At 35.0% G+C, this 27,327-nt stretch overlaps 2 protein-coding genes across 2 annotated transcripts; both read right to left on the minus strand.

Annotated features, from left to right (window-relative positions):
• Positions 1–818: 818 nt before the first annotated feature.
• LOC128201828 (uncharacterized) lies at positions 819–5,015 on the minus strand. The gene is made up of 2 exons (XM_052899969.1): positions 3,479–5,015; positions 819–2,954 (listed from the first exon to the last, which is right to left on the minus strand). Exon 2 carries the CDS (start codon positions 2,947–2,949, stop codon positions 1,078–1,080), a length of 1,872 nt encoding a protein of 623 aa, XP_052755929.1. The 5' UTR covers positions 2,950–2,954; positions 3,479–5,015; the 3' UTR covers positions 819–1,077.
• A 7,026-nt stretch (positions 5,016–12,041) lies between these two features.
• LOC128201829 (uncharacterized) lies at positions 12,042–15,766 on the minus strand. The gene is made up of 2 exons (XM_052899970.1): positions 14,701–15,766; positions 12,042–14,176 (listed from the first exon to the last, which is right to left on the minus strand). Exon 2 carries the CDS (start codon positions 14,169–14,171, stop codon positions 12,300–12,302), a length of 1,872 nt encoding a protein of 623 aa, XP_052755930.1. The 5' UTR covers positions 14,172–14,176; positions 14,701–15,766; the 3' UTR covers positions 12,042–12,299.
• Between the last annotated feature and the right edge of the window lie 11,561 nt (positions 15,767–27,327).

The raw sequence follows: 27,327 nt of genomic DNA on the forward strand, positions 1-27,327 counted from the left end.
TATAGAACTTAGAATGGCAAACAAGCTGACGGCCCACCTGATGGAAAGTGGTAACCGTCGCCTATAGACATGAGCAGTACCATGGACATAACAGAGTATACTGTTTCGCCCATGATACCCCCCATGCGTTGCCATTCCTGAGGACTCAGGTGTTATTCCTCTGTACCCAGTAAATTCACGCCATATCCCACCCTTCAAACCGAAACACAGCCATGCAAACACAACTGCTTCACGGTTGAAACACGAATGGGACAGAGGTACCCAAGCAATCGACTTTTGTACAAAGTCTCCCTCTGGTAACTAGCTATATCCAGTGGCTTTGCCTGCATTAGTTAAAATAAATGTAATATGGGTATTTTTTTAATGGGTGATAATGGAATGGTAACCCCACCCGCGCCATCGGTATACACCGGCGGGGCACCAGTGAAGGATAATAGGTGCGGATGAAGCAGGCCATTTAGCCCATCGTGACGAATTCAACAAGAATTGTTCACGATGGTTTCCAGGGGGAACCACGTGGAGATCGACCTAATAGGGCATATTGCTGGCAATGGGGCTGTCAAACTACATTGCTAACAATCCCTTTCCCCCCTGTAATGTGTCTATTAATCAATGGTTCTTTATTCTTTATTGTAAACGCAAACATAATGTTAAGAACAATTAATTTTAAACGTAACGTAACGTAAGGCGAGATTGTTTCTCTAATAAGAGATTTCTTCCAGCAAACCATATCTATCTATGTACAAAATTTTATAGAAATCTGTTCAGCTGTTGAAGCATGATTGAAATATATTATCAAATATTTAAATATCTTAATTAGAGATGGGCAATCCACCTGGGTGGGTTTAAAGTCTGGTGGGTAAAAACCGGGTGTTTTGGGTTTATTGGGTTTAAACCCCATAAACACCCAAATTTTTGGGTGTTTATGATTTTGTACTTCATCATCGTCATCTCAGCCGCAAGACGTCCACTATACTGGACATAGACAATATTATTATGCAGCCTACAGAATAAAAAACTTTTAATTTGATTTTGAGTTTATTAAGAAAGAGATGAAAGTAAAATGTAAAACTACAGTCAATCACTGTCAGATTCAGAGTTATTACAAGCGATGAATTGTATAGGTTCGATAGGCTCTATTTCGTCTAAACTGTTATGTTCATTTACTTGCTCAATGAAAGCTTCTAAGGTATTTTCTTCATTAAACTGAATGTCCTCGCATTCAGCTTTATGTTTAAGATTCCAGTTATAACAAATGAATGAAATTTTTTCAGTTCTTTCAGTTGTAAGTCGATTTCTTTTGTTATTATGTATGTAGCCTTGGATACTAAAGGAACGCTCAGTGGCTGCCGAAGTACAGGGAGCTGATAGAATACGAATCGCTACTTTGCTTAACTCAGTGGAACCACAAATACCTTTCCACCATATTAGGGGCTCAATGCTATCTAATGAGCTCCATACAAATCCTCTGGCCCAAAAGTTTTCTTTAGCTTTATAACACGCCAAATCTGCCATTACATTTGACAAACTTAAGTGTTGGCTTAAATTGTAGATTAACTCCATACCCTTAAGTTCTTCCTCTTGAGTAAGTTCGACTCCTAGAGTCCTGGGGTCTAGAATATATGCTGCAAAATGTATTGGCCTCATTGCCATATTGCATCTTGAAGATACTGATGTTAGAATCTGCTGTTTGCTTTCTTCGCTCAATGTCGAAATCTCATTTAATGCAAAACGTATCTTAGCTTGTACATCTCTAAATGTAATGTATGTGCGATGCAAACGATTCTGGTCGCTCTCTAAGTAAAATATGCTTTCAGTGACTGGTTCCAAAATACTTATACATTCCCCTGTCTTCGTCCAGAAATCATCACTTAGAATTAAATCTTTAATATCTCTTGAAATTACCACATCTTCTCTAACTGTTAATATTTGCAAAGCTATCTTATTTGCTTTCAAACTTTTTAACGAAGTAACATGACTTCCCCATCTTGTAGCACAAGGCAATTTTAGTGTTTGTGTAGAATCTTCACCCTGCCTTGATTTTATCAACAAGGAACTTAATCGTTGACTCCTTTTAACAGTTTTTATTATATTTATGGCTTGCATAATAAACACAGTTACTTCTTGTATCTTTACAATATCTTGGCACAACAAGTTAAGGATATGTGCACAGCAACCGAGAGGAACAACATGTGGATATTTGAGTTTTGTTAATTCGAATGCCTTTTGTATATTTCTAGCGTTATCGCCAATAAGTACAAGAAACTTATTTGCTCCATACACTTTCATTACTTTTTCAACTTCTTGGCTAAGGTATTCACTAGTGTGAGGATTACTTTCTGTATTCAAACTTTTAACGTATGCAGGTTGAGGTTTTGATATAAGAAAGTTTATTATTCCTTCATTTCTTAAATTAGACCAGCCATCGCACTGAAGGTGTAAGTAACTACAAGCATTTAGTTCCTCATTTAACTCAAAACGCATTTCTCTATATATTTTATCTAAGTATTTTGTCGCTAAAGCTTTACGTGAAGGTATTTTAAATTTTGGTTGCAATTTTTCGAAAAATTGTATCCATAAAGGATGTTGCACCATCGATAATGGCGTCCCTGTTACAAATATAGCTCTCGCTAATTCTGTTTTTATATGATCATCGGTGTCTTGAAACTCAGCATTTATTGTAGTGTTAGCAGACGACGAGGGGCTTATAAAAGAATCATTTGTCTCTATCTCTGACAGTCCAGACATTTTGGTTTTGGACGAGCTATCTTTTATAAGTTTCATAGAGTCTTTTAATGTTTCTGGAGATTTTGGACAAGTGATAAGATGTTGAAGCATTTTGGCAGCATTACTGAATTTGTAGACCTTATTACAAAGCTTGCAAGAAACAGACTTGTTTGGTAAAGTACGGTAGTGCTCCCATATGCGTAAATCTTTAGGTCTCCCCATTGAACCTAAAAAAATGAACGATGATTAGTTGGTCTAACGAAAATTCAACAATAGAGTGCCTATTTTTTTACAATGATTATTTCTTGTTATTTACAATAAATTTATTAAAAAAATAATAAAATAAATACAAAAAACCTTTGTAAAATTACATATCCTCGGAGGATTAAACGCAGACGCTAGTTTATTATCGTATTGTTCTGTATTTTTCTCAGCAACTTCTTTAATTCGATTAGGTACTTACGCATATTATGTTAAAAATAAATATCTAGTACACATCTTAGGCTATCCACCATTATTATCCAATGACGACTCTCAGCTAACTATGCACTATCATCCAAAATAAACGTGTATGGAAAATTTTATCCCAGTCGGTTGAGGATTGAGGATAATTGCATCAACATACGAACATACCTACATACTTTTATTTACATAACGCAAGCTAAATAAAAGCTTGTAATAATACATCTAATTTTAAGTTAAAATTGTTAAGTGATCATGATATAATTGTATCATTCAAAAATCCACTTACCTTTAATTATTTCTTGTTAAGTATAAATATTATTTCAAATCTGCTCCCTTAATATGCACTTTTTTACTGCTTTTCCTACCTAACACGTTACCAGGAAGTCACGTTACCAGAGTCAGAGTAATAGTGAACACGTTTGACAGTGATTGTCGTCGCCTCATATTCAGCGTCGACGAATAGGGGAATCCCCAGTCATAATGTATTGCATGCGTGGCGGTCTTACTTCAAATCCATAAACAAAGAGATAATTACAGAACTCGATACTAGATGGCGCTGTTTTTGTTTGAAGAAAGTTTGCGGGCTAAAATACATAGAATTTCATCAATGACTTCCACAAAGAACAACATTTCTGTTTTTTCTAAGTCCGTATCTCTTCCGTATATTTCATAAGATATAAGCTTGGGCTACATTGTTATGCAACGTGATTTTGTCGCTGTCTTGCTAGCAGGGTTGACAGATATACGATTTAAATCGTACTCATACTATTATTTGTCTATTTTTTAATGTATGATCGTAAAGATTATGATCGTAATTCGCACAAAAACATACGACTTTTTGGTTACCTGGCAACATTTTTATTATGAAACGAACATGCTCACATCATCAGTCACATGCAACAATTTATTGGGGATTTCCCCTTCACATCTGGCAGTCCTGCTTGCTAGAATATAGGTAAGTCAGCCACAGTTACTGACGATCGATATTTAAAGGGTATTGTTTTTGTGCTAAATATTTCATAAAAACGTTATTTAATACTTTGTGGATTATTAATTTAGTTGATAATTACTGGAAGTAAAATGGATGCTAATTTGAGAGATCAAGATCTTCGTATAAAACAGTTAATAAAAGAAAATCTACGTAAGTACTCTTTTTATACCTAGGTAGGTAAGGTATAATAAACACAAAAGGTACTTAGATCGCGTGTGTTCGAAGCATTTATTCTAATAAATTTAATTTAAAATTGTAGAAAGAAAAAAATGTCTGCCAAGCCGTAGCCGAAGCCGATCTCCAAATATATTTGGCGATAGTGAGACCCAGTGTCCAGATGATTTACCCAGCGTCGTCGCAACAAAGAAAAAAAACGAGGATAAAGTAAAAGAAAATTTACTGAAAGAAGAAACAAACTGTTCTAAATGCTTAATTTATGGAGAAGAGGATAAAAGAAATTAGTATTTCGGACTGTTAGTGGCTCAAGAATTTAAATATATACGGCCATGTGTGCGAACGAGGTGTTATGAAGAAATTTTAAAGTATCTACGGGAAGCAAAAGGCCAACATGTTGATCAACTGCAACATGAAAACACTGAAAATTAATTACTTTCATTTTATTATATATAGATTTTTAAAATTTCCTGAAATATTATTAGTTAACGTTTTATTTAATATTGTAGAATTGATCAATACAATTTATAAAAATAATTTATTGGTATTACTTACATATTTTCAAAAAAATACGTAAAAACCTATTTTTTTGGGTGATTATGGGAGTTTATGGGTGTTTATTGGGTTTTTACCAAAGCACCGGGTTTAAACCCGGTGCTTTGCCCATCTGTACGTGTGGGTTATCCATATCGATTACAATTTTTTTTTTAATAAAATCAGTTCACAAGTTATACGAGTTATATACAAGAAACCTAAGGACGTATTAAGAAACATTTGAGATTGCTTCAAAATTAATTTATGTTTTGTGACGTTGCTTCGTACCGTGAAACTAGGAAATTCAATTTGGAAAACTAAGACAGTGAGGTTAGACGAAGATGGTTATAAAACTTTACGACGCAGCTCTGTCTAGTTAAGATTTCATTATTCTTGAATTTGACTTGGATATGAGAGTATAATGGAATTTGAGTTAGCTTATAATAGAAACAGACTGTACAAGAGTCGTTTCCATGGGTCTTTTACTTTGTCATACTCATCTTTCTGTCGTCAAACAGCTGTGCTTTTATGGTTCTGTTTTAGTTTAAAAAGTTATTATATAACATAAAAAGTTATTATATTCCATCATCTTCGTCATCGTCATCATCTTAGCCATTATCTGTCCATTGCTGGACATAGGCCTCCCCCATAAACTGCCATAAGAATCGGTCCTGAGCCACCTGCATCCACTGACTCCCTGCAATGTATTTGAGGTCGTCACTCCACCTAGTGTGTGGTCCTCCAACACTGCATTTGCCTATTTGTGGTTGCCATACAAGAACCTTTCTTCCCCATCGGTTGTGGGCTCTTCAAGCTATGCACAACGTCTTCCTCAGGAATGGCAACATATGAGGACTATTATGGGTATTACAGTACACTCTGTGATTTCCATAAAGCTGTTCATGTATATAGACGACGATTATCACTTTCTATCACGTAAGCCGTCAATTGTTTTGCCATTTTCAGTTGCGACAAATATTACAAAACAATTCAATAAAATAAATAAACAGTATACTCTGTTATGTCCATGGTACTGCTCATGTCTATAGGCGACGGTTACCACTTTCCATCAGGTGGGCCGTCAGCTTCTTTGCCATTCTAAGTTGCATAAAAAACAATGTAAGTACTATAAAAATCCTCAACATGTATATTTAGATAATAATATCATCAATTTCAAAACTAATACAATTTTTATAGCGCTACATTTAACGTTAATGTTAAAAAATGTTAGGCTTGTTGAAGATCTAAATTTAAATTACGAATTTGCCATCAATTTAAATAGAAAGTAATAGTGGCCTATCAATGACAGTTTGATAATTACCAACGATTCTACGCCTACAGTCGGTATTCTGTCCTTGACTTGTCTCTTGAACTGAGTTTTGGGGTCCCAAATAGCAATTTATATGGTCCCGATGACTCTTGACATTATCCATCAAGGACAACTGTATCCCCTTTATCTAACTGCGGTAGAAACCAGAACAATATTTTAATCAGCGAAATAATCGAATAGGTATTAGTTGAACTTCAAAACGTATGTATTTAGTTAAAATCGATCGAGCAGACTACATTTTAGATTTTAGTCTAACTTTAAAATAGGTGTAAGACTTATTAAAATGGGTTGAGCAAGACATGAGGGGCAGTTTGACTTTTTAAAAAAGGTATATATTTATATAGGTATAGGTTTTAAAAATATAGGACTTTTTTATGCAACTTAAAATAGCAAACAAGCTGACGGCCCATCTAATCATCGTAATCGTCACCTATAGACATGAACTATGGACATTGTTTTGCCCATGATACCTTTCATGCGTTGTTATTCCAGAGAACTAAGGTGTTATTCCTCTGTACCCTGTAAATTCCCTGTCATATCCTGCATTCAAACCTACACAGCCATGCTAAATAAATTTCCTAGAATCTAGTTTTCTTTAATAATTATACCATTACTAGACTAATCGATTCCCTAATTCTCATTTCCACGTCGTTTCCTCTAGGAACTATCGTTGTTATTTTTTGATGAATTGTCGTAATGGACCAACGGACTTGCTTCATTCCTCACCTATTGTCCTTCTCTGGTTATCTAACTATATATAGATAACAGATAGATTGTCCACATTAACATAGCACCCCTCTCTAACTTTTTCCTCTATGCGTGTGATCAAGTACAGACATGGTACTCTGTTTTTGCATGGGAAAAACCGTCTTCAGTAGCGTCTCCATTTGAAACTGTGTAAATATTTTATTCAAACATTTTTAATTCTTTGGATTTTTGATTGGCATACTATGTTATCGTAGACCATCTATATACATACCACCTATACCATAGAGAAAAATAAAACGTAGCTTACAGATTCAAGAAAACATTTTGATTATGTGAAAATATGAATCACGATTACGACTGAACTCCGAGAATCTCGTTCAATATTGTTCTTTTACAATAAAAACTGGCAAAATGTAAGCTCTCACCTGAAATATGCTGCAACAAGCAGAAAAATATAAGAAAGGTTTCATAGAAATATCGGAAAATCTCACAAAGTATACGAGTATCTTTGTGAGCCCCCCATCTTCCCGATAAATATCTTGATCATAAAATATGCAAGGTTTTATAAAATTCCCACGGGAATTAAGAAAAGGGATTTCTTGCGGGCAAAGTCACGGGTGATACTTAATATTTCATAGTTGATAACACTCATCGTTCGTGTAGTTATGACTTGAATAGAATCTGTTTTCTTACATAAAGGAACTCCAATCGGTAAGTAATTTAAAAAGCTTTCTTATAAGAAAACTGTCATCAACGTAAACCAAAGTCCTTTGGAAAAAAACGTTACGTAATTCTTAGTAAGGATAGTGATTGATGTTCAGACGGCACAGGTACCTTTATAAAGAAATTCGTCTTACTATTTCTTGTTATTACGTATCTCTGTATTATGTATGTTCTTGCTGTGTCTCACGTTATACCCACCCACGAGTATTCTACCATATTTTATTTTGTGTCATTTCTTATTTAATTTTTTTTTTATTTTTATATTCTAATTTACGATATATCATCATCACTTTTTATCATCGCACCGTTCGCCATCGACAGGGAATTACATAATTCATCCTCATACGCTTGAACCTAGCGTGAATTTACTGAATACTGAGGAATAACACCTGACTCCTCAAGAATGGCAACGCAAGGGGGGTATCATGGGCGAAACAGTATACTCTACTATGTCCATGGTACTGCTCATGTCTATAGGCGACGGTTACCACTTTCCATCAGGTGGACTGTCAGCTTGATTGCCATTCTAAGTTGTATAAAAAAAAACCTAAATAGTCACGTACAGTGCAATTTCAGAGATTTTTTTTCCCACAAACGTTCAGGCTGTGGAATGCGCTCCCTGTTGAACTTTTTTCTAGACTTCTGTATAGGGTTCTTCAAAAGGGTTACTTCAGGGTAGGCAACGCGCACGTGATACTCTTAGTGTTGCAGGTGTCCATAGACTACAATGAACGTTTACCATCAGACGGGCTGTATGCTTGTTTGCTACATTAGTGGTATAAAAAAAATCATCGTCATTATATCAGTAGTTATCGAATCACTGTTGAATATAGGCCTCCCCCATAGATTATCATAAGGAACCGGGCTGATGAGGCAGTATACCACTGAGGGATTTTGCCGGTAGTTTCCATGCTTTGGTAGACAGGTTGGTTACTGCAGTTTGGCTTTGGCGATATTTTAAGAAGAACGATCGTTAAGTTCCTTTAGTCGTCGCTTACGACTCCCACGGGAAAGAAAAGGGTAGCCCATTCTATGTCAGGACCACACGGCAAATTAATTTAATTTATTATATATCTGTAAGCGTAATTGAGCGATATTCATCCAATATTAATAACCGATATTAAAGAGGAACTTGGTATAAAAATCCTCTGTTTGGTATTCTCTGTCCCATCATATTTTTGCCGTAACTGTGTTTGCATGACTGTCAGTTTGAAGTTTATATCTCACACATAACAATCGCCATGTGCCTCGTCATAGAATGGGCCACCCTTTCCTTTTCCGTGGGTGTTGCAAGAGGCGACTATAAGAGGGCGAGGAATGGGTAGCAACATCCCACTTAAAAGGCCTAAATGCGGATGCAAACCCGCCTACCAAGTATGGCAACTACTGGCAAACTGGGGAAGGCTTACCGTCCAGCAGTGGACAGTTAACGGCTGAAATAATAATAATAACAACAAAAAATATAGCAATGGGATATTACAGGGTATAGAGGCATAAAATACGTGTATTCTATGATATCCGTAGAGCTGTTAAAATTTATAGGCGACGGTTATCACTTTTCATCGGTGGGTCGTCAGCTTGTTTGGCATTCTAAATATAATAAAAAAAAAAACAATAAAATTTTTGTACGAAAGTGATTCGACGACTTTTCAATGAGAATCGGTATCTCCCAAGAGAAGATTTAATTGCAATTTAAGTAATAGTATTATTTCATCAAGTTTCAACAATGGAGTCCCTAAATATCGTGGTTTTCGTTATGGGACTTGGGTTTCAGAAATAGTTCACATAATAGGGGACTAGTGCGTAATGTACGAAGATTTACGTTACGACTGCGTTTATGTTTATGTCTATAAGTTTAAGTGAATGAAAATGTGAGTTTCCGCAACCATTTGTTGAAGTTGCAGTGTATTTTTCAATACAAATTATCTACGTAAACGCTGACGGCGTAAGAACAATAAATCTGTGGCGAACTCACGCTTCAGAATCTGCTTAAACAGCATTGCCCGAAAAAAGATAAACAAGTGGAAATGCAATGAATAGTATACTCGTAAAAGTGAACGAATCATTAAAAACATGGAGTCGAGACAAAAAAAGATTCCTTGAAACTTTCAAATTAAATATCAATTAAGTTTGAGAAGAAAGTAGAGACTTAAAACATTTCAATCTTTATCGTTTCAAATGTGCCAAACTAAATTTAAAAAGGACGAAATATGAGTTCGTGTTAAAGATACGTGAATCTCGATTTATCTATAGACAATATATAATCTACGAGCAGAATCAAATACTTAGCGTAAATAATGAAACTCCTTGTCTAGACGTTGTATTTTTAGGTAGATATCATTTATGAAAAGATACGTTTACATAACATAGACAAAATATATTACACTTAATTTAGCATAGACTTCAAATTTATATATTCAAAATGTTTAATTCTTCAATTTTAATATATTCGTCGATTGCGTTCCAGTTTCTCGTAGTCGTAGTTTCTGATTGTATGTATGTGTACCTTTTGTTTGACGTGTTTGTATGTCTGTTTATGGCATCGTGGCTCGTAAACGAATTGACCGATTGTAATGCGTCTTTTTGTTTGAAATTGGACGTGATCGAAATGGTTCTTAGCTACAATTACTGAAGATCTGTTCAGGCGTTTAAAGTTCATCGGATCTTTTTATAGGTTTGTTCGTATCGGACTTTTTTTTATATTTTTAATGAATTTATATACATGTATTAAAAAATAGACATATAGTCTGTTTCGACAGATATTAATAAAAAAGTAACCAAGTGTTTTTATCGTAATTATAACGATCATACCTAAATTAAATTAATAATTAATTTTAATATTTAATCAATAGTTTTTTTGTTGGTACTACTCTATTGGATTTCAGTAGACTGTCTTATATTGTTATTTAGTTAAGTTATTGTTGAATTAGGATGAGTTAGTTATTCGTTTATTCACATTTTCAACAAACTACTTTTCTGGTCCCGGCATAGAATAGGCCACCGCTTCTTTGCTCGCAGGTGTTTTAAGGGGGTGACTAAGGGGACTTAATGGTCAAAGGTAACAGCGTGTCTCTTAAAACATTACCAAGGACTGACTACAGTTGCCAACCTGCCGATCAGCAGTGGACAGTTAACGGCTTATATATATGACGATAGTTTTCTGAATGAATTTATATAACAAATTCTATTCTACTATTATTGAAAGCCTTACCTAGATTTTGATCTAAATATAGACGGAGAGGTCAGCCGAAGAATCCAAATAAGTTAGCAGCCTTCGGGGAAACTGCGGCACAATTTCGCATCAGAAATACCTTAAAGTTTGAAGTCGAAAATCTTTTATAATTAGTGCGTGTTACCAGTGACTTACGGAATTGAAGATCGTGATCGGTGTTGAGAAGTGTCTGCTGGCGCTGAGAAAGAAGGGGAACCAATTTGTACTTACGGAATTGAAATGTGGTCTTATGTCTAATGATGAAGCCTAGCGTCGCTCTGAGAGCTAATAAATGACAGATAAAAACCGAAATGAGGATTTATATGCAGAGAAATTAAAGTGAAAGCAATACAAAGAGCTTGCAAAATATTCCCGTAAAATAAACACAGTGTATTTTCTTTTATTAGAGGGGAAGAGGAGATTTATTAATAATGGGGCATTAGGTAAGGTCTCTCTCCATGGAATGTTGATTCCTATTGAAGTCGTCCCGATGAACCCTCTAACCTGATTTAATCTTCACCTGATGCCCATCACTGGTACCCCACCAGCGTATATTGGTAGCGTAGGCTTCATTCCATTATTATAACTTTAAAAATGCCCTACAGCACTCCGGCACTATATCATATGATTTTACTGACACAATATAATTGCAGATCAAAATATGAATTATAATTTTTTTTTATTTATGCAACTTGGAATGGCAAACAAGCTGACGACCCTTATGAAAAGTGGTAACCGTCGCCTATAGACATGAGCAGTACCATGGACATAACAGAGTATATCGTTTCACCCATGATACCTTCCATGCGTTTCCATTCTTGAGGACTTAGGAGTTCCTCTGTACCCTACAAATTCATCTATAGTCTTAAATGGTTTTAGGTTTTACCATTAATAGTTTATACAACTGTTATTTTTTTATTTTATTGAATTACCTCTACATATGAGTACGTATATATATATATATATATATATATATATATATATATATATATATAATATAATTTGTAAATAACTATAAATTAGAACAGATTCAATTCTAATTTAATTACTGTATGTCAAAGGAATCAAAGGTACTAATTAATTCAGTAAACATCTAATTAGCAGAAATTTATTGCTAAGCGTATTGTTTAAGTATATTGTAGCAATACGTACTAGGTATCTTTGATGTATGTAGATTAGAGATGGGCAATCCACCTGGGTGGGTTTAAAGTCTGGTGGGTAAAAACCGGGTGTTTTGGGTTTATTGGGTTTAAACCCCATAAACACCCAAATTTTTGGGTGTTTATGATTTTGTACTTCATCATCGTCATCTCAGCCGCAAGACGTCCACTATACTGGACATAGACAATATTATTATGCAGCCTACAGAATAAAAAACTTTTAATTTGATTTTGAGTTTATTAAGAAAGAGATGAAAGTAAAATGTAAAACTACAGTCAATCACTGTCAGATTCAGAGTTATTACAAGCGATGAATTGTATAGGTTCGATAGGCTCTATTTCGTCTAAACTGTTATGTTCATTTACTTGCTCAATGAAAGCTTCTAAGGTATTTTCTTCATTAAACTGAATGTCCTCGCATTCAGCTTTATGTTTAAGATTCCAGTTATAACAAATGAATGAAATTTTTTCAGTTCTTTCAGTTGTAAGTCGATTTCTTTTGTTATTATGTATGTAGCCTTGGATACTAAAGGAACGCTCAGTGGCTGCCGAAGTACAGGGAGCTGATAGAATACGAATCGCTACTTTGCTTAACTCAGTGGAACCACAAATACCTTTCCACCATATTAGGGGCTCAATGCTATCTAATGAGCTCCATACAAATCCTCTGGCCCAAAAGTTTTCTTTAGCTTTATAACACGCCAAATCTGCCATTACATTTGACAAACTTAAGTGTTGGCTTAAATTGTAGATAAACTCCATACCCTTAAGTTCTTCCTCTTGAGTAAGTTCGACTCCTAGAGTCCTGGGGTCTAGAATATATGCTGCAAAATGTATTGGCCTCATTGCCATATTGCATCTTGAAGATACTGATGTTAGAATCTGCTGTTTGCTTTCTTCGCTCAATGTCGAAATCTCATTTAATGCAAAACGTATCTTAGCTTGTACATCTCTAAATGTAATGTATGTGCGATGCAAACGATTCTGGTCGCTCTCTAAGTAAAATATGCTTTCAGTGACTGGTTCCAAAATACTTATACATTCCCCTGTCTTCGTCCAGAAATCATCACTTAGAATTAAATCTTTAATATCTCTTGAAATTACCACATCTTCTCTAACTGTTAATATTTGCAAAGCTATCTTATTTGCTTTCAAACTTTTTAACGAAGTAACATGACTTCCCCATCTTGTAGCACAAGGCAATTTTAGTGTTTGTGTAGAATCTTCACCCTGCCTTGATTTTATCAACAAGGAACTTAATCGTTGACTCCTTTTAACAGTTTTTATTATATTTATGGCTTGCATAATAAACACAGTTACTTCTTGTATCTTTACAATATCTTGGCACAACAAGTTAAGGATATGTGCACAGCAACCGAGAGGAACAACATGTGGATATTTGAGTTTTGTTAATTCGAATGCCTTTTGTATATTTCTAGCGTTATCGCCAATAAGTACAAGAAACTTATTTGCTCCATACACTTTCATTACTTTTTCAACTTCTTGGCTAAGGTATTCACTAGTGTGAGGATTACTTTCTGTATTCAAACTTTTAACGTATGCAGGTTGAGGTTTTGATATAAGAAAGTTTATTATTCCTTCATTTCTTAAATTAGACCAGCCATCGCACTGAAGGTGTAAGTAACTACAAGCATTTAGTTCCTCATTTAACTCAAAACGCATTTCTCTATATATTTTATCTAAGTATTTTGTCGCTAAAGCTTTACGTGAAGGTATTTTAAATTTTGGTTGCAATTTTTCGAAAAATTGTATCCATAAAGGATGTTGCACCATCGATAATGGCGTCCCTGTTACAAATATAGCTCTCGCTAATTCTGTTTTTATATGATCATCGGTGTCTTGAAACTCAGCATTTATTGTAGTGTTAGCAGACGACGAGGGGCTTATAAAAGAATCATTTGTCTCTATCTCTGACAGTCCAGACATTTTGGTTTTGGACGAGCTATCTTTTATAAGTTTCATAGAGTCTTTTAATGTTTCTGGAGATTTTGGACAAGTGATAAGATGTTGAAGCATTTTGGCAGCATTACTGAATTTGTAGACCTTATTACAAAGCTTGCAAGAAACAGACTTGTTTGGTAAAGTACGGTAGTGCTCCCATATGCGTAAATCTTTAGGTCTCCCCATTGAACCTAAAAAAATGAACGATGATTAGTTGGTCTGACGAAAATTCAACAATAGAGTGCCTATTTTTTTACAATGATTATTTCTTGTTATTTACAATAAATTTATTAAAAAAATAATAAAATAAATACAAAAAACCTTTGTAAAATTACATCTCCTCGGAGGATTAAACGCAGACGCTAGTTTATTATCGTATTGTTCTGTATTTTTCTCAGCAACTTCTTTAATTCGATTAGGTACTTACGCATATTATGTTAAAAATAAATATCTAGTACACATCTTAGGCTATCCACCATTATTATCCAATGACGACTCTCAGCTAACTATGCACTATCATCCAAAATAAACGTGTATGGAAAATTTTATCCCAGTCGGTTGAGGATTGAGGATAATTGCATCAACATACGAACATACCTACATACTTTTATTTACATAACGCAAGCTAAATAAAAGCTTGTAATAATACATCTAATTTTAAGTTAAAATTGTTAAGTGATCATGATATAATTGTATCATTCAAAAATCCACTTACCTTTAATTATTTCTTGTTAAGTATAAATATTATTTCAAATCTGCTCCCTTAATATGCACTTTTTTACTGCTTTTCCTACCTAACACGTTACCAGGAAGTCACGTTACCAGAGTCAGAGTAATAGTGAACACGTTTGACAGTGATTGTCGTCGCCTCATATTCAGCGTCGACGAATAGGGGAATCCCCAGTCATAATGTATTGCATGCGTGGCGGTCTTACTTCAAATCCATAAACAAAGAGATAATTACAGAACTCGATACTAGATGGCGCTGTTTTTGTTTGAAGAAAGTTTGCGGGCTAAAATACATAGAATTTCATCAATGACTTCCACAAAGAACAACATTTCTGTTTTTTCTAAGTCCGTATCTCTTCCGTATATTTCATAAGATATAAGCTTGGGCTACATTGTTATGCAACGTGATTTTGTCGCTGTCTTGCTAGCAGGGTTGACAGATATACGATTTAAATCGTACTCATACTATTATTTGTCTATTTTTTAATGTACGATCGTAAAGATTATGATCGTAATTCGCACAAAAACATACGACTTTTTGGTTACCTGGCAACATTTTTATTATGAAACGAACATGCTCACATCATCAGTCACATGCAACAATTTATTGGGGATTTCCCCTTCACATCTGGCAGTCCTGCTTGCTAGAATATAGGTAAGTCAGCCACAGTTACTGACGATCGATATTTAAAGGGTATTGTTTTTGTGCTAAATATTTCATAAAAACGTTATTTAATACTTTGTGGATTATTAATTTAGTTGATAATCACTGGAAGTAAAATGGATGCTAATTTGAGAGATCAAGATCTTCGTATAAAACAGTTAATAAAAGAAAATCTACGTAAGTACTCTTTTTATACCTAGGTAGGTAAGGTATAATAAACACAAAAGGTACTTAGATCGCGTGTGTTCGAAGCATTTATTCTAATAAATTTAATTTAAAATTGTAGAAAGAAAAAAATGTCTGCCAAGCCGTAGCCGAAGCCGATCTCCAAATATATTTGGCGATAGTGAGACCCAGTGTCCAGATGATTTACCCAGCGTCGTCGCAACAAAGAAAAAAACGAGGATAAAGTAAAAGAAAATTTACTGAAAGAAGAAACAAACTGTTCTAAATGCTTAATTTATGGAGAAGAGGATAAAAGAAATGAGTATTTCGGACTGTTAGTGGCTCAAGAATTTAAATATATACGGCCATGTGTGCGAACGAGGTGTTATGAAGAAATTTTAAAGTATCTACGGGAAGCAAAAGGCCAACATGTTGATCAACTGCAACATGAAAACACTGAAAATTAATTACTTTCATTTTATTATATATAGATTTTTAAAATTTCCTGAAATATTATTAGTTAACGTTTTATTTAATATTGTAGAATTGATCAATACAATTTATAAAAATAATTTATTGGTATTACTTACATATTTTCAAAAAAATACGTAAAAACCTATTTTTTTGGGTGATTATGGGAGTTTATGGGTGTTTATTGGGTTTTTACCAAAGCACCGGGTTTAAACCCGGTGCTTTGCCCATCTGTAATCTTAATAAACTGTACATTTGCTCAGTAATTTAGACAGTACATACATTTTATGTGACGATGAGGACCTTGAGCTCTTTACTTTGTGTATATGAGGTGCAGGGTTCGATTCCCGGTCGGGTCAATTTAAGAAACGAACTTTATTTTTAATTGTATCAGGTCTAGACGTTCTGGGATGTACCAGCAAAAATTCGTCGCTTTTTATTTCCTTATATTACAAACCTGGAATACCCATTCAAGCTTGCATGTTAGCCTTGTTTTTTATTGGACAAAAACACAGTGTAGGACGATATCCCACTAGATAGGGGGGGGGGGGGAAGGGATTGTTAGTAATGGAGATTAAAAATCCCATTGCTAGCAATATACCCAACCAGGTCGATCTCCTCACAGTTCCTCCTGGAAATTATCATGGTTAATTCCTGATGAATGTATCAGAATGGGCTAACTGGCCTGTTTTCATTCTCATCTATCACTCTTCACTGATGCTCCGCCAGCGTATCCCGTTAGCGCAGGCGGGGTTACCATACTATTTTCACCCATCAAAAAAAAAAAAATATATATATATATATATATGCTGTTACATATGCTATATACTTCTATAGGAGCAATCTGTAAGTATATCTTTTCAGACAAATAAAGAATTTTCCTAAACGCTTTAAAACAAACGAAGTTATGAGATACAAACATAAAAACAGAAAAACACAATTGAATTAAAAACCCCATTCTATTTGAAGTCGGTTAAAAACAAAACTGAAAATAATACATACGGTGACATATAGCATTGGCTACGAACCAAAACGCACGATGATCCCATAATGATGACCTTCCGGTCAGATATCAGTCGGATTTCAGTATTACTGGAAATGATTAATGCCGTAGTCATTTTTTACAATGAGTTATTGTTCAGAGAATTTGTCGGTTAGTTGAACAAGATTTTGTACGAGGAAAACTGATGCTTCTGAATGCTGGATTCTATGTTTTTTTTTATTATACAACTTAGAATGGCAAACAAGCTGACGGCCCACCTGATGGAAAATGGCAACCGTCGCCTGTAGACATGAGCATACCATAACAGAGAATACTGTTTCGCCCATGATACCACCATGCGTTGCCATTCCTGAGGACTCAGGTGTTATTTCTCTGTACCTTGTAAATTTACGCCATTCACGTCCTTCAAACCGAAACAGAAACTAAAGCAGTTGTGTTTGCAGGGAGAAACAGTATACTCTGTTATGTTCATGGTACTGCTCATGTCTATACGCGACGGTTACCACTTTCCATCAGGTGGGCCGTCAGCTTGTTTGCCATTCTAAGTTGTATAAAAAAAATTAAAAAAAAATGTCGTCTGTCTGTCTGTCTGTTTGTTCCGGCATCACGCAAAATCTATTGCACTAAATTGGATGTGGATTTCACAGCTGTGTTCCAGGTCTATCTTGAAATCTGCTGTATGTTTCATCTTAATACATCCTCTAGAAGTTGTCTAATGCATTGATTTTGCTACTTCTAAAATCCATTTGTACGAAATGGCGGGTAAAAGCTAGTTTTTTTTTTTTATATATAATAAACAAGTGCTCCACAAATTCAGATGTGGGCACTGAGTATTGAAATAAATTTTATAGTCGCTCCGTTTGTTGCCAAATGATAATCAATGCTCCTATAAAATTTCACCTCTGAAACGTACAGTGTGATGACATTTATACACGTATATATAACTGTTATGGAAAAATTGACGACCTTTATCGCAAATAGTACAGGATTTGATTTGAATTTCAGTAAAATTTTTACTAAACTTTTACTAAACTAAAGTTTAGTTTAGTAAAAGTTTAGTAAACATCTTACTAGAAACAAATGTAAAGAAAATTATTCCCTGTAGTAGAGTAATAAAGATGAAAGTAGAATTAAACTTAATGGAATGAATTTAAATTAAATTTAAGTATAATTTTAATAAATGATAGAGAATAGACTGGAATGTAACAATTATATTTTGTTTCATTACAGTTTATTCTTTTAAATTCTATTTAATTTAATTTTATTATATTTAAAACCTTTCCATTCCATTTAACGGAATGGAATGGAACTCACACAAATGGAATGGAATAGAATGGAATGGAACTGCATTTAATGGAATACAATAAAGTACTAATACTTGTTATATATGTGGTGTCATTATCATCATTTTGTCATCAGACCTCTTGTCAAAGAGATAAATAATGATATCATCAGAATTAATTAAATCTTTATTTATACCAATGGCACACAGCTTCGCTGCGTTCGTTTTTTCCTTGCACGTGCAGGTTTTTTTTTTAATGGATGAAAATGGAATATTAGAAATAAAATCATTCGACAACTTTCATACGCAGTTAGGTCTACTTCCACTCTGTTTCTACTGCCAACCATCTGCTCTTTGCTTCAATCAATCAATGATTCATTTCCATAAACATACGTACAATTTAATGTCGTGTAAGGGTAGAGCGCTGTGTTTTTTTTAATGGGTGGTAATGGAATGGTAACCCCACCTGCGCTATCAGTATACACCAGTGAAGCACCAGTGAAGGATGATAGGTGAGGATGAAGCAGGTCAGTTAGCCCATCGTGATGAATTCTACAAGAATTGTTCACGATGGTTTCCAGGGGGAACCACGTGGAGGTCGACCTAATAACGCATATTGCCAGCAATAGAGCTGTCAAACTCCATTGCTAACAATCCCTTTCCAATATTAGGTAGACCTCCACGTGTTTCCCCATGGAAACCATCGTGAACAATTCTTATTGAATTCGTCACAAAATGGGCTAACTGACCTTCATTCTCACCTATCATCCCACACTGGTGCTCCGCCGGTGTATACCGATAGCGCGGGTGGGGTTACCATTCCATTATCACCCATTAAAAAAAATACAACTGCTTCACGGTAGAAACACGAATGGGATAGAGGTACCCAAGAAAATGACTTTCGCATAAAGTCTCCATCTGCTATTTAATTGATATTATACAATTTCAATGAAGTTGTCATGGCAATACAGAAATTTCTTTAGGATTTGACTCTCCACACACCTCAGAGTTCATTGAACTGCCTCTTTATATTGTAGATACAATGACATTATTGTTTGAAACAACACCTGTTATAATATTACTTAATCTTGATACATAAGTCAACATTTGACACTGGGGTCGATGACCGGAATATTGATAATTTTGTGTTACTACATTAACCATATGCGGCGTAATTTTCACCTAATTTTACAATAAGAAAGTATTTGTATAAATCTATAATTTATCTTCACCATAAAAACAATTTTAAGATTAATAAAATTTTTTTTAACATATCACATAGTAAGCCATAATATTCTGAACACCCTCTTGCCAATTTTAACAACACTGTAATCAATAATTATGTATATAAATTAGAACCATAATTACAATAGGACTGATATACCTGAAAAAGGTAAAAGCCCTTAAAATACTTAAAAAAAAAATTAAAACGTTGTAATTCTAATTAGGCAATTATAACGTTAATAGATAGATAGATAGATAATTTATTTGCATTACTTACAGCACACAAATTACAACGTACATATACAAAAAAAAAAAGCGAGATAACATAAATAATAAAAAAAATACACAAAGCTAAATACAATTTTCGTTTGTGAGTGTGCCATAGCAATACAACCTAGTTACTAAGTTTTAATTCTATAAATGACATCTAATCAGGAACATAAATGAATTTTAAGTTTAATAAATCATAACGACACTTTCTAATTATAAATGAAATTGAATATTCTATACTTAGTAAAAAAAAAAAAGTAAACGAGAAGAGAACATTGATTAAAATAATAAAGAATAGAAGAGGCAAAATGCTGGGCCACCTTATACGACATGACGATTTTTTTAAGAGCATAGTAGAAGGAAAGATAGAGGGCAAAAGAGGAAGAGGAAGACCGAGGATTAACTACATGGGACAGATAAAGGAAACACTAGGTGTCATGTCGTATAGGGAGGTCAAGGATATGGCCTGGGACAGAGCTGGCTGGAGGAAGATGCATGAATTAGTTGCACCGACAAGAGGAAACTCTTAAATGAAAAAGTAAAATTACACAAGGACCGATGTGTTCCCTTCTGTTTATGTCGAGCGACTGACTAAAAAACCGCCTTTAGCTCGTTGTCTATTACTTGCTTCCAGCTTACGGCGTGGCGGATGTTGTTGCTGGGAGAAATTAATAAATTTCTTGACTGTTTTTTTTTACACGAAGATAACAAACAGTCTTAAAAGATTTCGAAAGGTGTTCCCAAATCGGTTGTATTTTTTATTACATTTGTTACCCCATAACTCCAGCACTTGTAAACCTATATCATAGAAATTTTATCAAAATCGATTCAGTAATTACTATAGTAAGTTTACTATTGTAATCTTTTGGAGGAAACAATAAAGAATATCTATCTATCTATCTAATTATTTTAATCTATTTGTCCTAATTTCTAATTAATGTAATAAATGAATAATCGTAGCATATGTTTTTAAATAGTTTATGACTTTGTTCAACAGAAAGCAACGACTCCTATCGTGGCAAAATCATTTACATATTTTGATTTGAAAATAAAAAAGTACTGAACTAAATTCTATAGGAAAATCTGTAAGTATTTTATTTATTTATTTATTAAATACAAAAAAATTACAACAGCGAGTACATTGGACCCCGCACTAGGCGAACCTGTATCGCGGTATGTACTTTTAGATAAAAAAAAAAGAATTTTCCAAATTGATTAATAAATGACACGATTATAAGATAATAAAAGTAAAAAAAAAAAATACAACGGAATTGAGTTATACCTCTTTTTTGAAATTGGAAAAAAATAGATAAATATTAATAATGCGTCATACTTTGATTCGATTTATTAATAGATATACAATATGCATTGTATATTGTATTTTCTTGCGACTTGGAAGATTATTTTTAATACAGGCAGGGTTGACTCATAGTCATATTTTTTTTAATGGATGATAATGGAACGGTAACCCCACCCGCGCTATCGGTATACACCGACGGGGCACCAGTGAAGGATGATAGGTGAGGATGAAGCAGGTCAATTAGCCCATCGTGACGAATTCAACAAGAATTGTTCACGATGGTTTCCAAGGGGAACCACGTGAAGGTCGACCTAATAGAGCACATTTCTAGCAATGGGGCTGTCAAACTCGGGCTAGCAATCCCTTCCCCCCCCCCCCTCTTAGTCATTTTTTTTATGGGTGAAAATGGTATGGTAACCCCGCCTGTGCTAACGGGATACGCTGGCGGGGCACCAGTGAAGGATGATAGATGGGAATGAAAACAGGCCAGTTAGCCCATCATGATGAATTCATCAGGAATTAACCATGATAGTTTCCAAGGGGAACCGCGAGGAGGTCGACCTGGTTGGGTATATTGCTAGCAATATGATTCTCAGTCTTCATTACTAACAATCCCTTTCCCCCCTCATAGTCATATTCATTTTGTCAGAACTGATGACAGTATTTTCTTGTTTTTGTGGATCATAAATATTGTCTAATTTAACTTTTTTGGCAATAGGTTAAAAATAGTACTTAAGGCATATCAGAATAAAGAGGCTGTCTCCTGACTTTATTCGAGTTGGAGTAAATCTTTTTTGATCGCATTGTAAGCTGCATTTAAATAACATGATTAAACGTTCAAAAATAAATCCGTATATAAGTTTGTTTACGTTAATTTTGAGGTTACGTATAAATAGTATACACAAATCGTTTTTCAGTCATTAAACTCACATTTCACCCTCTAGAATCTAGTTCATTCCGTTCTTTCAACGCCCTTAACAATTCCACACTCCCCACACGTCAAATTGTTTGTAGTGTAATCAACGCCATCTATCCACGCAAAACGACACTAAATGCGATGCAAACCTTGACCGAATGCTCCGTCCGTTGACCCCGGTTGCGAAATCGCATCTATGATACGATGAGACTGCGCGGGCGCAGACAATATTGTGTCTCGACTTTTATGTGATGGATTTATAATTTATTTGTTTTCCATTTATAAAATGTATATTTATGTTTTTTAGCCTCGATCAATACGACAATTCTTATTGTTTAAAATTTATAGGGTACAATAAAAATGTTTTTATATACCTGCATGCATCGAATGTGTTGTTGTGTTGTGTTGTGTTGTGATGCGAGTAAAGTGGGACGCAACCAAATGGGAGACATGGTACATAAGTCGTTTGCTTGGGTACCTCTGTCCCATTCGTGTTTCAACCGTGAAGCAGTTATTTCATGGCTGTTTCGATTTGAAAGGTGGCATATGGCAGTGGATTTACAGGGTACAGAAGCATACCACCTTAGTCCTCAGGAATGGTGATCGTATGGGCGAAACAGTATACTCTGTTATGTCCATGGTACTGCTCATGTCTATAGGCGACGGTTGCTACTTTCCATTAGGTGGGCTGCCAGTTTGCTTACTATTCTAAGTCGCATAAAAAAAATACCTACTAACTAATTTGACCCTTCCTATGTAAGTAATAAATGGATCGACTGGGCCCATAACGTATCTCATTAAATACATTATGATCAAGCTTGAAAGAGGTTATATTATTCAATCTTATATTTTAAGTTATTCAAAATGCAGAATTGTTTGGGGGGAAAGGGATTGTTAGTAATGAAGACTAAGAATTCCATTGCTAGCAATATACCCAACCAGGTCGACCTCCCCGCAGTTCGCTCTGGAAACTATCATGATTAATTCCTGATGAATTCATCATGGTGGGCTAACTGGCCTGTTTTCATCCTCATCGATCACCCTTCACTGGTGCCCCGCCAGCGTATCCCGTCAGCGCAGGCGGGGTTACCATTCCATTTTCACTCAATAAAAAAAAATGCAGAATTTAAAATAAAAAAATATTTGTTTCCAATATGGTGAGTCTATTGTCGTGATAAAATTAATGTAATTATATTTATTAATATAATATTTTTATTTCAGCCATGAACTGCCCACTGATGGACATAAACCTCCCCCATAAGGGGAATTTTGCCAGTAGTTGCCACACTTGGCAGGCGGGTTGGCAACCGCAGTTAGGCTTTTAGAGATATTTTAAGGGGGACGCTGCTGGTCATCCCTCGCCCTATATAATATACTATGTAAACTGCAAATTTCGAAGCTGATTGTCGTACTCTGTCTGGCAATGTCTCCAATGTCTACATTACTTGTCACATATAAGAAAAAAAAGTATTATTTCGGACTAACATATAAAAGTGCCCTTCTATTGCCCTCGTAAATCAGACAACCAGTTATAAATCTAACAGAAAAAAATTGGCATCTACTCCATTTTGATGTTTGCAAATATATTTTTACCATCCAATTTCAGAGATATATAAATAATACCATAATAACTGTCTAAGAATGAATCGATGTCTGGCGATCTGGCATAGAGAGGGGGTTTATTAATAATAAATAAGGGGACGTTTGTCCCAATTGCAAGTTAGTAATATTTTTTTCTTTTTTATACAACTTAGAATGGCAAACAAGCTGACGGCCCACCTGATTTAAAGTGGTAACCGTCGCCTATAGACATGAGCAGAACCATGGACATAACAGAGTATACTGTTTTGCCCATGATACCCCCCATGCGTTGCCATTCCTGAGGACTCAGGTGTTATTCCTCTGTACCCAGTAAAATATAAATGAGCATTTAATGAAACGTGCATGATAATATTTGTTACAAGCGAATTGAAGGAATAAATTAAGATTTCTCGGAACCGCACAGCGCCAAGAGGAGAGGTGCAAAAAATATGTCTATTCGAATTGCCGATGTCAAATAATGATGTTAAACTTCTAAAATAGTACAAAAATTTCCTGCGAGATCTTTCAAAATATCCTGTTACATCACCATCACCATCATATTAGCTTTTAATTGTCTACTGCTGGACACAAGTCTCCCCTTTAGTGGGTTTTGTCAGTAGCTGCCAGATTTGGCAGGCAGACTGGCAACATATAATAGATGAGAATGAAACAGGCCAGTTAGCCCATCATGATAAATTAATCAGGAATTAACCATGATAATTTCCAGGGGGAACAGCGAGGAGGTCGACCTGGTTGGGTATATTGCTAGCAATAGGATTCTCAGTCTCCATTACTAACAATCCCTTTCCCCCCTGTGGCTACAGGGGGAGTTAGGCTTTGGAGATGTTTTAAGAGGGACGCTACTATCCATCTTCCGTTCTTCTTCAGTCACCCACGGGAAAGGAAGGGGTGGCCTATTCGATGCCGGGACCACATAAAGATAAATAATACAAGAATTTAAACAATATTATAAAAAAACAAGGCGGTATCTGATTCATTACATTTTAATAGACATCACTAACTGGCGGTGTGCCCAGCGCCCGCCGATGCGATGGCACGGTGACCTTGCCACACATCAAACGCGGCGCGGAGTTTGTCGGCGAATATCAAATGTTGCCACCGCACTACTGAGAATTGTCTGGGTGTCAACGACTTTACTGGACGTTCGTATTGTTTTATTAAATACAATATCGGCTGAGTTAATGATCATAATTTTTTTTTATACAACTTAGAATGGCAAACAAGCTGACGGAAAGAGATAACCAACAACAAACCAGTACGTAAGCGTATCAATCTATAAATACGTTTGTTAATTATCTAGATGGGTTGGATAACCTGATAGAAAGTGGTAACCGTCGCCTATAGACATGAGCAGTACCATGGGCATAATAGAGTATACTGTTACATGCGTTGCCATTCCTGAGGACTCAGGTGTTATTCCTCTGTACCCTGTAAATTCACGCTATATCCCACTCTTCAAACCGAAACACAGCCATGCAAACACATGTAACAAAGTTGAAAGATTAAGGACTTTTTTATATGTACTATAAAATGTATGGTGGCAAACAAGCATACGGCCCGTCCGATGGTAAATGGGGTTAATGTAGCCTATGGACGCCTGTAACACCAGGGATGTCACGCCTGCCTGCCAAGCGTGGCAACTAATGGCAAAACCTCCCATGGGGAGCCTTAGGTTCAGCAGTGGACAGTTAAAGGCTGATATGATAGAAGAAGGAAAACTATGGCTAAACCACATGTAGATTTATCACAATAAAAAATACACCAGATTTCATGTTAAACCTTCAGGAACACAACTGTGAAAACGGCAACCAGTTAGCTGCAGTAGTTTTAGCGTGATGCTAGAACAAACATACAAACAGTGTTTTGGCATTTATTTCCCTTATTACGACTGCTTATATAATTTTTTCTTAAATATGTCCTATGTACAGATACTATAATGGGTGAAAATAGTATGGTAACCTCGCCTGCGCTAGAATTTATATATTAGATTTATTTTATTGAGTTAATAATTTACATATATATAATACAGATGATTTTAAAATTAAGAGGACGTACAAATCTTACTATTGTTACTAATATAATAAAATTATAACTATACAGTATCGGGAGGGAAGGGATTGTTAGTAATGGGGAGATTAGTCTCTGTTGCTATCAATGTACCCTATCAGGTTGGGGAGAAAGAGATTGTTAGCAATGGAGTTTGACAGCCCCATTGCTAACAATATGGCTTATTAGGTCGACTTCCACGTGGTTCCCCCTGGGAACCATCGTGAACAATTCTTGTTGGATTCGTCACGATGGGCTAACTGACCTACTTCATCCTCACCTATCATCCTTCACTGGTGGCCCCCAGGTGAATACCGATAGCGCGGGTGGGATTATAATTCTATTATCATCCATTAAAAAAAAATACCCTATCAGGTCGACATCCACGCGGTTCCCCCTGGAAACAATAGTGATTAATTTATCGTTGAATTCATCATGATAATCTAACTGACCTGGCTTTTCATCCTCACCTATCATCTCTCACTGGTACTCCGCCAGTGTATACCGATAGCGCAGGCGGGGTTACCATTCCAATATCATCCATTTAATAGCATACATCGATCGTATTGACGAGGTTACTATTTTATTCTATTAAAAAACACACACACATTGTACCTATTTACCTAGAAGTCTGGATAATTCGCAAATTTCATATACTTATTACAATTTACCAAAAATAGAAGTCTAGATGATTCGCAAATTTCAAATACTTATTACAATTTAAAAAGAAGTCTAGATGATTCGCAAATTTCATATACTTATTACAATTTACAAAGAATAGAAGTCTAGATGATCGCAAATTTTATATTACGTAGATACTTACATTGACGATAGACGAGGTTACTATTTTATTCTATTAAAAAAAACACACACACATTGTATTACAATTTACCTAGAAGTCTGGATAATTCGCAAATTTCATATACTTATTACAATTTACAAAAAATAGAAGTCTAGATGATTCGCAAACTTCATATACTTATTACAATTTACAAAGAATAGAAGTCTAGATGATTCGCAAATTTCATATTACGTAGATACTTACATTGACGATAGACGAGGTTACTATTTTATTCTATTAAAAAAAACACACACATTGTATTACAATTTACCTAGAAGTCTGGATAATTCGCAAATTTCATATACTTATTACAATTTACAAAGAATAGAAGTCTAGATAATTCGCAAACTTCATATACTTATTACAATTTACAAAGAATAGAAGTCTAGATGATTCGCAAACTTCATATACTTATTACAATTTACAAAGAATAGAAGTCTAGATGATTCGCAAACTTCATATGCTTATTACAATTTACAAAGAATAGAAGTCTAGATGATTCGCAAATTTCATATTACGTAGATACTTACATTGACGATAGACGAGGTTACTATTTTATTCTATTAAAAAAAACACACACACATTGTATTACAATTTACCTAGAAGTCTGGATAATTCGCAAATTTCATATTACGTAGGTACTTACATTGTATGCGGCAATATGTTCATCCTCAACGCATCGGACGTCATGATTGATACAAACAAACAAAACAGTTGTTTGTAATATCGCAGCCCCGTACAAAATAAATATTATTTCGCAAACAGAAACGGAACACAATAAGGAAGGTTATGTACGTCGAAAGGTTTGTCATTTTAACAAAATGTCAAT

The sequence above is a fragment of the Galleria mellonella genome, unplaced genomic scaffold (genome assembly GCF_026898425.1).
Source record: "Galleria mellonella isolate WM207_F2 unplaced genomic scaffold, CSIRO_AGI_GalMel_v1 utg63, whole genome shotgun sequence".
Classification (NCBI taxonomy): domain Eukaryota; kingdom Metazoa; phylum Arthropoda; class Insecta; order Lepidoptera; family Pyralidae; genus Galleria; species Galleria mellonella.

Excerpts from the sequence above, each read along its gene's own strand:
- LOC128201828 (XM_052899969.1), bottom strand. The coding sequence starts at position 2,949 with ATGGGGAGACCTAAAGATTTACGCATATGGGAGCACTACCGTACTTTA.
- LOC128201829 (XM_052899970.1), bottom strand. The coding sequence starts at position 14,171 with ATGGGGAGACCTAAAGATTTACGCATATGGGAGCACTACCGTACTTTA.